Source organism: Pundamilia nyererei, unplaced genomic scaffold, assembly GCF_000239375.1.
Source record: "Pundamilia nyererei isolate P.nyererei 1_Seehausen unplaced genomic scaffold, PunNye1.0 scaffold00073, whole genome shotgun sequence".
Classification (NCBI taxonomy): Eukaryota; Metazoa; Chordata; class Actinopteri; order Cichliformes; family Cichlidae; genus Pundamilia; species Pundamilia nyererei.
Genome location: NW_005187474.1, coordinates 2512812 through 2528841, shown reverse-complemented (window position 1 = coordinate 2528841; position 16030 = coordinate 2512812). Strand labels below are relative to the sequence as shown.

The 16030-nt window shown below is 42.1% G+C and overlaps 1 protein-coding gene across 5 annotated transcripts in view; it reads right to left on the bottom strand.

The window, feature by feature from the left end:
• dst (dystonin) overlaps positions 1-16030 on the bottom strand; it is a 101994-nt gene that overhangs the window by 9505 nt on the left and 76459 nt on the right. For all 5 annotated transcript variants that reach the window (XM_013911843.1, XM_013911845.1, XM_013911846.1 and 2 more), the window contains 31 exons: positions 13956-14117; positions 13685-13855; positions 13240-13406; positions 12941-13100; positions 12393-12719; positions 12155-12239; positions 11216-11457; positions 10914-11120; positions 10701-10820; positions 10467-10574; positions 10160-10378; positions 9869-10072; positions 9326-9557; positions 8824-9050; positions 8597-8719; positions 8411-8512; positions 7645-7746; positions 7117-7290; positions 6701-6856; positions 6238-6435; positions 5781-5909; positions 5044-5214; positions 3906-4061; positions 3341-3547; positions 2964-3083; positions 2265-2434; positions 2026-2185; positions 1294-1488; positions 1079-1207; positions 579-722; positions 101-289 (listed from right to left, as the gene is read on the bottom strand). In XM_013911843.1, coding sequence (XP_013767297.1) covers positions 101-289; positions 579-722; positions 1079-1207; positions 1294-1488; positions 2026-2185; positions 2265-2434; positions 2964-3083; positions 3341-3547; positions 3906-4061; positions 5044-5214; positions 5781-5909; positions 6238-6435; positions 6701-6856; positions 7117-7290; positions 7645-7746; positions 8411-8512; positions 8597-8719; positions 8824-9050; positions 9326-9557; positions 9869-10072; positions 10160-10378; positions 10467-10574; positions 10701-10820; positions 10914-11120; positions 11216-11457; positions 12155-12239; positions 12393-12719; positions 12941-13100; positions 13240-13406; positions 13685-13855; positions 13956-14117 — 5256 coding nt within the window. The remainder of the gene's footprint in view (positions 1-100; positions 290-578; positions 723-1078; positions 1208-1293; positions 1489-2025; positions 2186-2264; positions 2435-2963; positions 3084-3340; positions 3548-3905; positions 4062-5043; positions 5215-5780; positions 5910-6237; positions 6436-6700; positions 6857-7116; positions 7291-7644; positions 7747-8410; positions 8513-8596; positions 8720-8823; positions 9051-9325; positions 9558-9868; positions 10073-10159; positions 10379-10466; positions 10575-10700; positions 10821-10913; positions 11121-11215; positions 11458-12154; positions 12240-12392; positions 12720-12940; positions 13101-13239; positions 13407-13684; positions 13856-13955; positions 14118-16030) is intronic.

The window sequence follows — 16030 nt, the reverse complement described above, 5'->3', positions numbered from 1 at the left end:
TTAACTGAATGCCCACGCAATCATTAAAATATGGAATTAAAACAAAAACTAAATTAAAGTTATAAAATTAGATTTATTATCATTTGCTTTTTTGATGTACCTGGTGTTCTGCTATGAGGTTTTTGACCTCCTCGATCTCCTGAGGGAGTGGCTCCTTATCCTTGTCGTTGAGGTTGGTCTCAGCCCACTGTAGCCACGTCAGAAGATTTTCCAGCAGCTCCTGAGTAGCTAGCAGCTCAGTGAGGGCTGTGGCCAGTCGCTGCTGGTGCTGTCTGGCCCAAGCCTGCACCTGTGTAACAGCAGTAATACACTTATATTACTAATAACTAAATTAATTTCAGATACACTGAAATCAAGTTAACTGCACACAACTTGATTTTGTTTACCTGCTAAGATGAATCATTATTACTTTTTTTAATATAATGACTATCCATAGTAACTTTTTCTCTGATTTTTTGAGTGCTATAAAGAGTTTCTGATCCAACCCTTGTTAAAATGAGTAATTCTTTCTTATTTTAATTTATCAAAATAGGTTAATGTGTTCTGTTAAACCTGAAGGTATGAAACAGTGGACTGACCTCTTCAAAGCGGGCTTTAATGATGGTGTTCCAGTGCTTGATGGTTGTGATAGAGTCTGGATGGCAGATGCTGAGAATGGCCTCCCCCATACTGGCCGCTTTATTTAGAGCCACTCGCTTTTCTTCCAGTCTTTTCATGAACACCTTTAAAAGAATTTTTTTTTTTAATTGAAAAAGCGTTGGGATTCGAAACTATCCCATCCCATATCTAAAAATAAAAACAAAACATTGCTCATACTTGGTTTAAAACCGGAGCAGAGGCCAGTAATTTTAATCAGATGACCTCATAGTTAAGAAAAATATTTTTGGCACTGAAAGCAGCATGCCATCTACTTTTAGACAGGCTGCAATTACAGAGTCAGGATCTTAACTGTTTATTCAAGCAAAGTATTGGCAACGTGTTTTATTTCTTTAATAAAGCAACAAAAATATGAAACAACTTAAGACATAAAAGTTTTTTTCTGAAATAAAAAAAAGCAGAATCATTTGCATTGCTTTACCTTGTGTTGTTCGATAAGCGCTCGCAGAGCTTCTTCATCGTCGGGCAAGCTGCCATGGAAGCGCAAACTTTGCTCTGCCTCAGCTAGCCACTCCAGCAGGATGTGAACAGCAGAGTGAAATTCTTCAGCCTGCAGTGGGAGAAGACGCATATGTCAGGCTAACATACTTTACTTACCTTCTACCTTGTGATTGTTTGGAGTACTGTCAGGAATACCTGGCCCAAAGCCTGCTCCAGCCGGGTCTGCTTAGACACAGACAGGTTGCACACCGTCTCCCAGCGCGTGCTCAGCTCCTGCATCTGGACTTTGACCCAGGAGGAGTCATCGTGAGTGTTCTCAATCAGCTCCCTGGCTGAACGTTTGAGGGCCTGGACGCTTACCGTCCGCTTTCCCAACTCCTTCTGAAAAACCTGCAGTAACGAGACATTTGAGGACACAGTCAGCCAAAATATTAACAATATCCAGTTTTTTAAATGACAAATTCTTAAATTAATTTTAAACATTATTTCAAAAAACATCCTTTTTGTCTCTATTTCACAGCTGGCCCAATGACAAGAAGCATAAAACAGGGTGCTTTTAGTATCTGTTGTCCTCTTACTTCAATAAAATGCTAACACAAAGAATGTTATTAATATAATATTAATAATGAGTAAGGAAAAACACACCAGCATCAATTTTCAAAGCTTTGCTCAATACACAACCCGAAAGAAAACAGACTCTCAATGAGAAAGTAATACAATGCCTCCCCTTTTGTTGTTTTAATGTATTGTCTATCCCCCGTGTTAGTTTAAGATTCTTTCGTCTTGTATTGTGTTAGGAATGATAAAAGGTTTGGGCGTGGCAGCAGTGAAAGGTTTCACTTGATTTCTGCCACTAACGTCAGCAACAAATGGGCCAATCAACAAAACAAAGGGATCCTGGGTCTTCGGTGTGGTGCTGTTCTCTACCTTGTGGTTGTCTATCAGGTTGAGAACCAGGTCTATGTCTCCATGTACGGGCTGGTCCTCAGCCAGCTGAGGTTCCACCCTGTACAACCAGTCAATAAGAGCCTGGAGAGCATCTGTAAACTGGCCGGAGAACAACAAGGCCTCTTCCAGCTTGTTTTGTCTGCAGAACAGAACAAAATATTCACAGTGAGGCTGTTTAGCAGAATGAAATACAACCCTCATTGGGAGAAAATCCTCACCTTTCCACTGACTTCCCACAAACAGTGTCCCATTTGTCTCTCAGTTCACTCAGCATGTCGTCCAGCTTCTGTCTGTCATCCTGTAGAGTGGTCTTGTCTTTCAGGGCCCGTCCTGTTCGAGTGGTGGTATCATACACAGAGTGTTTGCTGCCAAGAGCTTTCTGGAACTCCTGCACGATGGGGGAAAAAAGGAAAAATAATATACACAACCCCCAAGTGGTCCGGTTTAGTGGACTCATAATGCCTCTATCTTCAAATGGAAACAGCAAATCATCTCAAGAGATTTTATTATTATTACTACTGGCATGTCAAACAGTATCTTAATCTGCGTGTGGTGTGTGCTTTTTGTGATTAAGAATACAGTCTTCAGCGAGGAGAACAAAAAGGAGGTCAAAACTCAAGAGCTCTTGCTCCATAGAGATTAAATGTATCCAAAAGCTAGGGCAGCCTTAAAACATTTGGTCCATTCAGGGATTATGACAAGATTAGCACAATCTCCCAGCATAACACCACAAACACAACAATAGTCAACAGCAATGTAAGCATTTGGATTCTACTGACTCTGTAATTTCAAATAACAGATCCTATTTTCAAATTCCAGCTCTGGTGTTTCAGATATTTCTGTTTAATGAATGAAACGTTTTTTGTAGATGTTGCTCCATGTCTCTGGCTGTGTTAACACATTTTTCTCTTAGTTACCTTGTGCTGTGCCAGCTGCGTCTTGATTTTATCGGGATCATTGGCAATTTCCACTTCAGAGTCCAGCGTCTTCTCAGATTCATCTAACCACTCCATCAGTTTATTGAAATTTTCATGGAACTAATGAAAAATTAAGAACAAAAAACAGTGTAAAGCATTTTAAAAACAGGTATGAGTTCACTAGATTTATGGCAGAGCCCTGCTTAATGTTAGCATGATTGGAGCAGAAGGGCCCTATAATTCAGAAAGTTCTGTAATAGGCTGCAGAAAGAATAAGAAACAGGTTTAATATCCTATTTCCAGAGCTTTCCAATGATAATAAAAAGTCCTGATGTCATGCCTGTTCAAACTCAGCATAAATATTCACAGAACAGTACCTGCTTCGCCCTCTTCCTGGCGTCGTCCAGTAGACGACCCCGCTCAACAGACCTCTGCACCAGCTTCTCCCAGCGCCCTTGCACGCTGAGCAGCAGGTTCTTTATCAGGACCACATCCTGTTTCTGGCTGAAGTACTTCAGATGTGTGCCCGTCTTGTCCAGTTCAATAATGTGTTCTCTGTGGGAGTTTACCTCCGTCACAAACATCTGCACAGACACAATGCGAGGGAGAAAAGGGAAAGGATTCAGGCCTTTCAGGGAAAGGATTCAGGTTCTAACAATAAAAAAGGAATAAAGGTTTTTCAACTGACAGCAGAGGAAATGTAAGTCATGTGGGTAATGTGCTAATGAGCTCTGTTCTCAAGGATAATACAGATGCCATTAAGTCATTGTTGGCTTTAAGACAAAGCAGAATGATGAGCTGGTAATCATGAACCGGTAATCATGGTACTAATAATTTTAATTTCTCACCGACTCAATAAGACTACTAGACGTTACCGCAGTAATGTCTAGTAATCAAGCAAAGTTGGACCAGAAGGCCTGTCCTCCACGTGCAAACACGTACCTTATGCTCATCTATCTGAAACATGATGGTCTCCAGTATGAGGGAAGCGGGCGAAACTGTGTTCAGCGTCTGCTCTGCTTGGGTTAGCCAGTTGATGAAATCTTGCAGGGAGTTGTGGAAATCTGTAGCCACAGTCAAAGCTTCTTCTAGTTTCACCTGTGGAGACGAAACGTTAAAAAAACTGAAGTAATACTGGACAAAAATCAAAGAGCGCTATCCTGTTTATAACACATGTGCATTGTTTAGCGGTGTAAAGTATCTCTGGTTGTTATAGCAACAGATAAAGAGGGCACTGCGGGGGATACAATTGCACTTCAACAGTGCCAAACATGACCTCTATTTAAAGAGAGGAAGTTAATATATCTGGAGGGGACTGATGGCTGAGGCATCATGAGGTTTTAATTGAGTAAAGGAAACAGCCACTCCATCACTGAAAAACATCCGTTTGGTACAGCTGAGGCCGGTGGCTCAGGGTCATCACATGGCAGTAAATGCTGTGCTAATGACATTACAAACCTGGTGAGAATTACGGCTGCTGATGTGTTTTTCCCATTTATCGTGGGTCATGTCGAGTGTCTTGCTAAATATGGAATTGTATTGTAGCAGTGCATATGTCCTACAGAAAAATAAGCCACTTGACTGCAGAGGTATCACAGGGAAGGCTGTAGAGAGTTTGGCCAGAAGCTCTGACCAGCGCTAAGATTTACCAGACTTTGATTTCCTGGGAAGAGGGCCAAAGTAAATAGGATGCAAAAGCAAGATGTTACAGTAAAAGTTGAAGCAGCTAAAATAAGGAGAACCATATCTGAGAGCAGTGGTGGTGTTTTATACATTTTAGCAACAAAACTAAAAAAACCCCACAGTGAATGATGACATTTGGCTTAAATATTAGCTGATGTTTTGTCAACCCTACACTGTGGAAACGTATGACACCACTGTTGTTCCACTCTGATCTACAGTGTAACCGCATCCTGTGTGTCCTCGCCAGCGCTCTGTCTTTACACCATTGGTTATCGGCACTGGGATTAGAAGCTTTCAACCACACAGTCATGGCTCAAGTGTGTGTCAGCGATCCCTTAATCTGAAATCCTGAGTCATCAAGCTAAGGGCAGTGAAAGCCATTCAGTCATTCCCCTACCTTTCTTTCAGCGACCTTCGCTTGCACCGCTTCCCATTTTTCCTTCAGGTTGGCGAGGTCCTGCTCCGTGTTACTGTCTGGACCCTCGGGCATCATCGTTAGCAGTTGCTGACCCTTGTTCTGGAGCTCCTGATACAGCTCCTCTTTTGACTCAAAGGCAGAACACAACTCCTGTGATGAAAAAAAAAAACAACAACACAGAGGAGAGTGATGGTTTTGTCAAACAGGCTGAATTACAGTTAAAGACCGATCTATTGTTACTTTTGGATTTCTGCAGTGTTCAATGGGATGAATTTGTCAGTCGCTAGTCCAAATGTAACCCAAAAATGGTTAAAGAATGAGCATGTTGAGTCATGCCGAGCATCTCAGAAGCATGTTTCTCACAAACATTTGACCAGGATAATGTTACTAATTTGATGAAAGTAATCTGTCTGTTTTCAGTTCCCTGAACTGTCACCACTGCTGCCTCTTAAGGGAGAGCTCACTGTGAAAGTGTCTCCATTACAAAGTAGGAAGACAAAGCAGGAAAACATTCCTAAATTCATTATAGTCAGATACGGATGAATCAATTAGAAACACTTAAAGAGGTCTTTTTTATCACAGACTGCAGGGCAATGAGAGTAGTGTATTTTGTAGTGTCGTTTAATTTTCACACTTCAGATAAAACACAGAAAAGACAGTCACCTCCTCCCAAGTCTGCCATCTGTATGCAGCCTCTCATATTGTTAAACACATACCAGATGGGCGTTAAGCTGCTCCCGGGCCGTGTCTGGTAAGCCTCCCACAGCCTTTGATGCCAACAGCTGACGTTCTGTGTCTTTCAGCCACTGCTGCATGTCTTCTATCTCACCATGGAAACCCTGAGCCTGCAACACAATTCAACCTGAGTCAGGACAAAAGGTGCCTCACACACTCGCTATTAGCAACCTGTGATTCAGAGAGGAGGATGTGTGAGTTTTTAATTCCTTGGATTCATTTAGCTCGGTATTTATAAGCCTGTTTCATAATGAATTAAAACCTTAAAGTGAAAACAATAGAATGATTTACTTTAGCTTTCAGGATGCAAATCGAATAATAAGAAGGGGGTAGGGAGAGAAGTCTCTCCTCCCTGCAGAGCTTTTTGACTTCGACCTAAAAACTATTTTCTCACAATTTAACAAGAAATGAGACACAGGTTAACTTTTTTTAATATACCTGAAGCAGAGAGCTTTCCAGCTGTTGCTTCCTCTGCTCCGTCTTTTCCAGGATGGCTTTCCATCGCTGGTTCAGATTCTCCAGTTTGCTCTGCAGACTAGAAGCTTCCTCTCCAGCGCTGGACTGCACCAGATCATTGCCGGCTTTGTTCACTGTCTCGACTGTTGACTTGTGAGCCAACACATCTATCTGGAGGACCTGCAGAGATAAATCAGCAGGAACGGCAAGATGTTGTGCAGATGGATATTAAGCACAAAGTGGATAATGACTAATTTACTGTAATAAACGGCAAACTGACAGATACCATAAATGTTTACTTAATATGGTTTTAATGCCTGTGAAGTGTTTTACATTTTTGTATGCGATACTGGGCTATACAAATAAAATTGAACTAAACTGAACTGAAAGGACTTATTTGAAAAATAGCCCCCTAAAAAACCACAAGATAAGAGGTTTGTCATACGTTGTGCTTGGCGAGCTCTATCTCGATGGCTTTGGGGTCTCCTCCAGCATTTTTCTGTTCATTGAGCAGCTCCTCAGTGTGGCTCATCCAGGCCAGCAGCTCATCCAGTGCATGCTGGAACTGCCCCAGTGCGAGAAGGCCTCCCTCCAGTTTGTGCTGGATTAATGACAGATTAAACCATTTAATTTTGCAGGGAGAGAAAACAAACTGTTTAAGCCATTGCTGAGTCTGGTTTCTAGCCCACAAGAAGCTGTAGAGGTACTATACAATATATTTCACAGAATGATTGCAGACCTTGTTTAAACATGATATTGCCATTCCTTTTAAATTTAGATATCAGTGTCAGCATTTCTGTTTTCTTATATAGCTTGCACTTTTGGTGTGAAGCTCCCCTTCTGCTTCTTTCTCTCGCTGACCTGCCGACTGATGATCTTCTCATCCAAGTTGTCCCAAAGCATTTTGAGTTCAGACATCGGCTCCTGGATGGCGGAGCGGTCAGCCTCCTCTGTCACCTTCTTCAGCAGGAGGCCGGCCTGGTGGTTCAGACGCTCCATCTCAATCTGTAGCTGGTACGCTTCTCCTTTGAACTCCTGGCAACCCAGCACATGCAGCGGTACACCCAATCAGTCAACAGAAAGAAGGACGCACAGACAATACCAGCTTTGTGTTTTCAGGACAAGATTTGTCTTATTGTACATCAAAGTAAATCCGGCTACTTTATGAAGCCATTTTCTTAGTGCTTTTGAACTAACACAAAGCAGACCATGAATCGAGAACTCAGCATAAACACAGCTGGTGTTTGACACAGCTGCTCTAACATCAAGGAGTCAAGTTAAAAGAATTGAAAAGTCTGAGAAGAGCTATAACAATAATAATATTTCTGTTTTTGTGAATGATGTTTTGATCTAAAAAAAACAAAAAACAACAAATCTACAAGACTGTACCTTGAGTTCCACAATCTGCTGCTTGACAGTTTCCAGATCCGTGCCCACAGGTGACATTGAATCCAGCTTGCTCTCCAGAATATCCACCCAGTCAAACATACCCTGCATACAGCGTTGGAAACCATTGTTAGTGAGAGAACAAAGCTGGGTGCACAGGGTGTCAAGTTTCAAACTGAGTTTCAAGTTATGCCCTGAATCTTACAGTTGGTCTGTTTGGCTGATAAATTAGAAAATTATACACAAAGAAAATGAAAAAAAAACCAAACAAGCCCTGAGGTTACATGCCAATGCGCTGAAGAAGTGCAAAGAGGAGATTTAAACTTGTGTAAAAGAATCCTTCCTCACCGTGAAACTTTCTTACACACTAGTTAATGTTTGAGCCAAATATATCACGACCACGCTCTGGCTGGTGTTTCAAAATCAGTAGAGCTCTCATGAGATGTTATATCATCTGTTAGATCGACTGCATGGTAATATGTGGTTTCATCAAAAGGCCACGGAAACTCCCTGGCTCACTGTATCTGTTAAATATCAAACATCTTGTGATGAACAAGTGCTTGTATATTGTGTAGCTTGATATTAAGTATTTAGCCCTTAAAGATGACATTACTCCTAGGCTTCCAAAAGATCACATCAAATAAAGTTAAAAACCACGAGAACCGTGACTGGGAAGTTTTGGAAAAGGTCTGCTGTTTCAAAACTTTTTAAATATTCTAAACCCTTTAATTTTCTGATTGTGTTGCTCTTGAGGCAGTGATCAAAGTACCTGCAGGCCATCTTGAAACTGCACAGCAGCTTGCATGGCTTCTTCCAGTCTCTCTCCTCTCTCCTTCCACATCTTATTGAGATTCTCCCACGCTGTATTCACCTGAAAAAATAACACAAATATTTTAGCATGATTATCTTGTAGGCAAAACCTGTAGAGTGAGTGCTTTTCAGTGTAGTCTATTACTTCATCCAAGCTCTTCTTTATCACAGGTTTATCGGGTTCCCCGCAGGCAGTCATGAGCTCCGCACCCTGGTTTTGAACCCCATCGAGTTCCTCCTGCAGCCCATCAATCTCCTCCTTAAATCCCTGTATGGATGCATTGTTTTTTTAATTATTTAATAATCAAAGTGCACCACCTCTCTTAATTATCCATTTGTTAATGATCAAAAGTAATAGGTTTTTTTATTTACCTCCACAAATTCCTGTTGCTGTTTGACGACTGAAGGATCGACTCCGGGCTCCTCCAGCTCCCTCAGCAGGTCGTGGCTGTCCTTAATGGTGACGATGAGGGCGGTGTGGTCACACCAGAACTTGTCTGCGAGGTCCATCACATCCAGCAGCTTTGCCTCCCGCTCTTCCACCAATGCCTGGATGTCGTTCCACAGGAAAACCATGCGGTCCAGTTTGTCTTGCACAGCTTGAACAGAGAAAAAGTCACAATTAGGAGGAATACAAAATGAGGCAAAGAAAGTTTTTCCACGTTTACAGCAACATTTACAGCAACGTTTACAGCAACGTTTACAGCAACGTTTACAGCAACGTTTACAGCGGGAAACTTGGACTTTTTCTTGATTCGTTATTTATCCTGAAAAAAGAAATACATAAAAGCTACATGCACCTGGAGAAAAGCTTGATGTTTGATAAATAATAATAAATGGATAAAAAATGATTGAAAGCATATCTATACCGTACCTTTGGCAGACAGGTCCTTGTCTGCCCCTTCGGATCGTGCGATCATCTCTTCACCTCGTTGCTTCAGTGTCTCATAAGATGGCTGCAGCTTCTCCAAATCCACAGAGACCGTCTTATTTTCTGTAATCTGCTCCCTGATCTTGTCCACCTCCACTGAGATGGATGGAGGCTGATGGAGGCGTTCAGCGATCCGTTCCAGGGATTCGAGCATGGGATCAATTTTATCATGGAACTGGAAAAGGAGGAAAGGAAACACGTCAGTTTGCATATATAATTTATATCATGGGATTTTATTATGGAAAGTTACCTTGAAACAAGAACACATCTGTATAATTATTTTTTACTTTGACAAATTTGCACATATTCAAAAATGTAAAAGCTACTCAACTAACTGAATAGACAATTAACAGCCAAGGTAATGTTGATGTTTACATTTGCAAACTATGACCACCATTTGCACCAGACATCACTATGATCAACTTAATTATTCCCAATAATCATATATTATCAAATAATCAAACCTAATAAACAGCTACTGCTTACCTGAGTGGATTTGGAGATGGCTTCATCCAAAGTGGCAGCTCTCTGCTTGACATCAGCTTTCAGTTTGGTGTAAAGTTGGTCAGTAGCTGTGTATTTCTCTCTGATGGGCTCACCCTCCACTGGGCTGAGCTCAAGTAACTGAGGACCAGTTTTATTCATCTTATCAATATGGGGCTTGTGCTCTGCAATCAGTTCCCGCATTTGCTGGAGAGGATGTGACATGATCAGTTTAGTTTTTAATTATGTGACTAAATGTTTTGTGTTGAGCATCAGCGCACATTGACCACTTACCCTGAGGTCCTCTTGTTGCTGCCTGAGCGTGTCGTACTCAATGGCAGGCGGGGGTAACTGGCTGAAGGTGTTTAAAGTTTCCTGAAGCCATGGCCCCAGCTCCTCATAGGTCTCCCAGAACTGAGTGGCAAGAGACTGGGCTCGCTCAAGCTGCAGACAACGCTCTGAATTCAGCTGGCTGACGACACCATACTTCTCGAGGAGAGTCTGTGTCTTGGCCTGATTGAAGCCCAAGAAGAATCATTTTGAAATTTCTGTCCATTTTCTTACTGAAAAAATGTCTGAAATTTGAAATATATTTTCTTACCTTTAAGATTTCTTTCTCCTCTGGGTTTTTGCTGGTCATGATGGCCTTTCCTGTTTTCACAATCTCATCTACAGCATCTTTGTGTCTCATGATGTCCATGGAGAAAATCTGTAAAACCAGTAGAGTGAGTTTGGCTGTATGTCAACAAAAGAAACCACTGTGTTTACTCTAATTTGTTTAAATAGAGATCTGTACGCACACACACAGACATGCACACACACACACACGGCTAACCTTCTGTGCTTGGAGCTGAGCTGTGGTTTGGTGCTGCTCCAGCCTGATCTCACCCATCGATAGCAGTTTCCCCTCAGCGTCAGTTAGCCAGGAGAGTTCATTGTCTGCGGCCTGTTCAAACTGGAAACAAGAAAAAACAAGAGATACATTTAAAAAATAGAGAGAGACAGTCGAATGAGAATAAAAGGCAGTGCGTTAAGTTATGTGGTTTACCTGTTGTGACTTGAGTATGTCAGCATTGATCTGGTCGACCTTCTGGGTCAAAGTGTCATAGGCAGCTCTGTACCTCTCATTATCCTCAGACACAAGTTTGTCCAAACTCTCACGAGTGTGCCAGGGGATTAAATCCAAGAGTGAACTGCTCAACTCATTCAGCTGGTCCAACACTGGTTTTTGGTCTTTGATCTCTTTCAACATGGCCTGGACAGAAAGCACCAGTTCATAAGTAATAAATGCATTGCTGCATTGTATGAATACAATTACAATGTTTTGCACAAAGTTGTAGAAATCCTTACCGTCTGCCTGTTTTGTGAATGAATCAGCTGCTCGCCGACTGGCTCCTGATGAGCAAAGCTGTTAATCTCAGCCTCTGCTTTCTCTAGCCATGAGCTCAGATCCGTGTGAGTATGCTGCAGCTTAGAAGACAGACTCAAAACCTGCTCCAGTGTCTTTAAAACACTGGCACTCATAGAGTTTATCTCAGCATATTTTGTTTTTATTCCATCCAGTTTGCCTTGGATAACGATCACCTCATCACCTATAGACATAAAGTAAATAATAATGTTCACTGTCATATGCTTCTTTTGTTCTAAAACAGAGATACCTTATGCTAACAACTTCCTGCTAGCTGAACTCCGGGCCAAAATTCATGAGGTTAACAGAAAAGAATAAGCCTGCATCCTACACAATGTTGTCATTTACAATCGGCATATTAAATTTATAGCAACATACATCTAGCTGAAGGTTAGCTAAGCTGATCACAAAGGCTGCAAACATAGAAGGAGTTTTTTTTTTTTAATTGTATTTGTCCTGTACTATGCAAATCAGAGAACAGGGGTTTTATCCGTAACCTTAAGTTTACCTGCCCCTGTCCAAAAGTAACAAAGCGTGCTTATTTGCACAACCAGGGCTCTCTTTTTGCTACAAAATATATACTTATATGGAGATTTATATTAAATAGATGGTGGCTAGCAGCTACTGTGTTTTAAGCATTTCTATTATGCTAAGCTAAGCTAACTGGCTGTTGGCAATAAACAAATATAAATCCCATTGGACAGACAGGTGTTATCTCACCATCATTGAAAAATTAGAAATCTATTTCTCTGCAGAAGTTCATAGATGTGAAAACAACGTAATTCATGCAAAACGTCACTGCTCAATAAAAAGGCCAATAAACCTTATGATGAGTAGTACAGAGACAGAACTGTTTGCTACACTGATAAATGAAGACGTGCCTGTTGTTTGCTTCAGTAGCTCTACCCCATTGGAGATGGCTTGGTCAACATTCTTCTTCCTTAAGCCAATATCACTTTGCAGTGCCTGAAAAGAAAAAAAACAGACTTCAGAGAGTCACTGAGAGTAACAAGAAATGTTCCTATGGTGACACACAAAAGAGCAAAATAAACTGAAACATGATTGATGCAACTTAAATGAAAGAGCTACAAAATGTGTGGCCTGAGGAGGAGTGTATACCCGTTGGTCTGCCAGCTGCTTTTCAAGAACCTCTAGTCTGTAGTCTTCCACCGACACTTCACTCAGCCTTGTGTGTATCTCGTTGAGCCAGTTCATGAGAGCCACTTCATCCTCTCCAAACAGCTGGGCATTTGCCAAAGCTTGCTGAAGCATTTCAGCTTTCCTCCTGCATCGCTCCTGGAGCTCTATGTAACTGGCCTGAGCGGTGTCCAGTTTAGACTGAACAAACTCCTTATCGTCCACTGAGCTCACAGTTTTGAGCATTTGGCCAAGATTGACAGCCTGAAACAGGTCTTTACTGTGATTCATAATCTCCTCCTCTAATGCCTGGCGGCAGGGGATGGGAAATGGACCAAGAAAACATGACAAACAAAAAACAAACACGTGATAAAAAATATTCAACTGAAATTTAGAAAGATGAATGGGAAATAATGAGAAGCGCAAACTTACAAGTAACAAGCAAAATGAATAAAACTGAAGTGAACTTAACTGATAGTTTAAAAAAAGCATGAAAACAAATGGAAATGATGAAAAATGATGGATATTACCTTGTGCTGAGATATCTGATCTTCCAGCTTAGAAGTCTCAGTGCCTATTGGCTCAGAGTTGGCGAGGTGTTTCTCTGTGGCTGACAGCCACTCGCTCAGTGGCTCCAGAGTCTCATGGAACTGCTGAGTCACCACTAAGATGCTCTCTAGTTGTTTGTGCCTGGAGATTGAAATCATACCAACCAACAGACTTACTCCTGCTGGTCATTAGAAAGAATGCACCTTCGCTTTTAAATATTGAGGATCCACCCATCTTTTATATGCAGTCTATGGTTTTACATTGCAGTGTTTATGCTAACCTGTTTTCAGCCTTCTTGAGAAGCGTGTCCCACCTCTGTCCCAGGCATTCAATCTCTTTTGCCACTTTCTCCTTATCCACAGACTCTGCCAGTTCAGCAACCTTCCCTCCCTCCTTTTTTATCAGCTCCACTGTCGGCTTTCGGTCGTCCAGCAGTCTCTGTAAGAGCTGTCAAAGGCAAACAAAGAAAGAGAGTCATTGGGTGCCTTTTCATTGCTTTATTTTGAAAAAAAAAAAAAACCCAGTAAATTTACCCAACAAAAAAGAAGTGCTCTTTAAACACAAAGCTTTGTGTACCACACTTGTTTTTAACAATTAATGCCAATTAAATAAAATTAATGGCGGGGCCAATGTTAAGCAAACATGAAGTATTGAAGTGCTAACATTAAAACAGACTTCAATGTGTTTTCTCTTTGTGTGAATCTGTGACTGCACCACTGGCTTACCTTCTGCTCTTGTATCTGTGCCTTCACCACTTTGAACTCGGCAGACGGAGGTTTTTGATTGGCCACGAGCTCCTCCGTGTCAGTCAACCAGCTGAGTAGGGACTCCAGAGCATCCTGGAACTGGCCACAGTGCAAGAGGGCTTCGTGCAGCTGGGCTGAACGCTCAGCAATCTGCAGACCAAATGGTAAATATAGATGTCACCTGTTTTAAGGGCCAAGGTCAAGTCTTCATATTTTCACAACGGAAAAAAACCCCACAAACACGTGTAACCTTTTTGTTGAGGGTATTCCACTTAGAGTTGACACCTTCCAGGTCGTCCTCGAGTTTCTTAGTGCTAGTGCCTTTAGCAGCATTCTGGATCAGACCCTGCCCGAGGGAATTGATGTCTTGAAGCTGGTTCTGCAGTGGATCAATGTCCTCTTTCTGAAAAGCCTAAATAGACATGGAACAAATCATAATGAATATTTTAGAATTGCTCAAAATACAATGTCATTAATCTTCAGGACATTATTTCCTGTGGCCTTGAAAAATCACATTCATACAAATCCAATTAAACTTGCATTATGTGTATGGAAAGAACAGATATTTCCATGAATTCATTCAACAAATCTGGAATTTGAGAAGGTGAATTACAATAACGTCCTGTTTTATAAGTTAGTTCAAAAACAGCTAAAAAAAAAAAGACACACATAAAAATTCATAAATTCAGTGCATAATCCCAGGAAGTTATTTCATTATTCATGTCCAGAGACTACAATCGCCACATCAACACTTTAGGTTAACTTTTAAAAATCCAGCTAACACATTCAACTGTTTAACCAGTTAAGGAGTCATCAGCTTGGTTAATGGTTAAATCCCAGCTGTACACAATCACGCAGACAGACTTCCAGTCTGGCTGCTGAGAAAAACCTCATTCACCCATCGTGTAATCAGATATGTAAGACAAACACCAATCCATCATCCATGAAAAATGTATCTAAAGAGATGCATAATAGTGGTCAAAAGTTCAGAAATGGAGGGAGAAACTATTTTGGGCCACCTGTGGGGTCAATAAGCCCATAGGGTCCATTTCGGGGCACGCAGCAATGGCATTCAGTAAAGCCTCGATCTCTTGCTCCCCTGCGTGCTGGAATGTCTGTATACTTTTAGGCAGACAGGCTTCCAGTGACTGCAGAAACTCCTCCAGCTCCTCCATGCTGTATTTGGATGCTCCTTGTTGTACAGTACCGGGTTGTGTTTGCTGGCAGCTCTCCGTGGGTAGAGTTACAGAGTTTCCGTAAGTCTCAGGCTGTGTCACTACCACACTAACCAACTCACAGTCATCCTGAGATGACACATCCTCTAACAGTTCAGCAGTGGATAGCTCATCATAGTCTGTTAAAGTCCTGGAACGCCATCCAGAGGTGTCATTTTGAGCTCTGGAGGCTGACCCTGAAGATGACCTCCCTGTGGAAGATTTATAATCTCCATTGCTTAGGTTATCCCTTTCATTAACCTTGATCCCACAGGATTCTGTCCCCTGAACCAAGCTGCTACTGTGGTAAAGAGATTGGTTGTCCCTCACAGGCGAGAAAGGAAAGTCCTCCTGCCCTGAGCTGAGCGATCGCCCTGTTTTCAGGTCCCCAGACACATGCATTGCCTCGGAAGATGAGAAGCTTCTTGTACCGGGGCCTGTTCTTATGTGGGATCTACGACCATGTCGCTCCCTCTCCACAGTAGGGCTGTACAAACCCGAGTCCTCTTCAGATGTCAGTGAGCTGGTCCTACTCTGTCCTCTTTTGCCATTGATCAGGCCAGGCCTCTCCGCACTACCAGAACTCACTGTTCCACTGCGGCTTGCGTATTCGCCCAAATTAGTGGGGGCAAAAGTCCGCCATGACCGCCGATGATGACCGCCATGGTCCTTTTTCTCTCCTCCCTGCAGACGTGACTTCGACATTACTGTGTCGTTCACCCTAATAATGTCCCCATTCAGCTTAAGTCCATCAAAGATGGCACGCTCATCTAGCGTGACAGGTTTTCTGGTTTGGATCTCAAATGAGCTAGAAGGAGTGAGAGCTCCATTTCCACACAGGCTACTGAGGTCTAACGTGCGATGGGTGTAAGGGAGGTTGCCTGTGAAGTGACGGGAAGAAAGACTACCTTTAGAGCCCGAGTCTATTTGCTCATTGAGCCGGACGGTGTCATAAATGGATCTCTGGGGCACATAGCAGTCATCAATGTTCATATCCTCCTCCTCCCCCTTCCCAACACAGGAAGGGTTTTGTCTGAGGCAATCTGGTCTGCTCAGAGGCTTGCCCATACTAAAACAATTGTCACAGCTTACAACAACAAAAAAATATAAA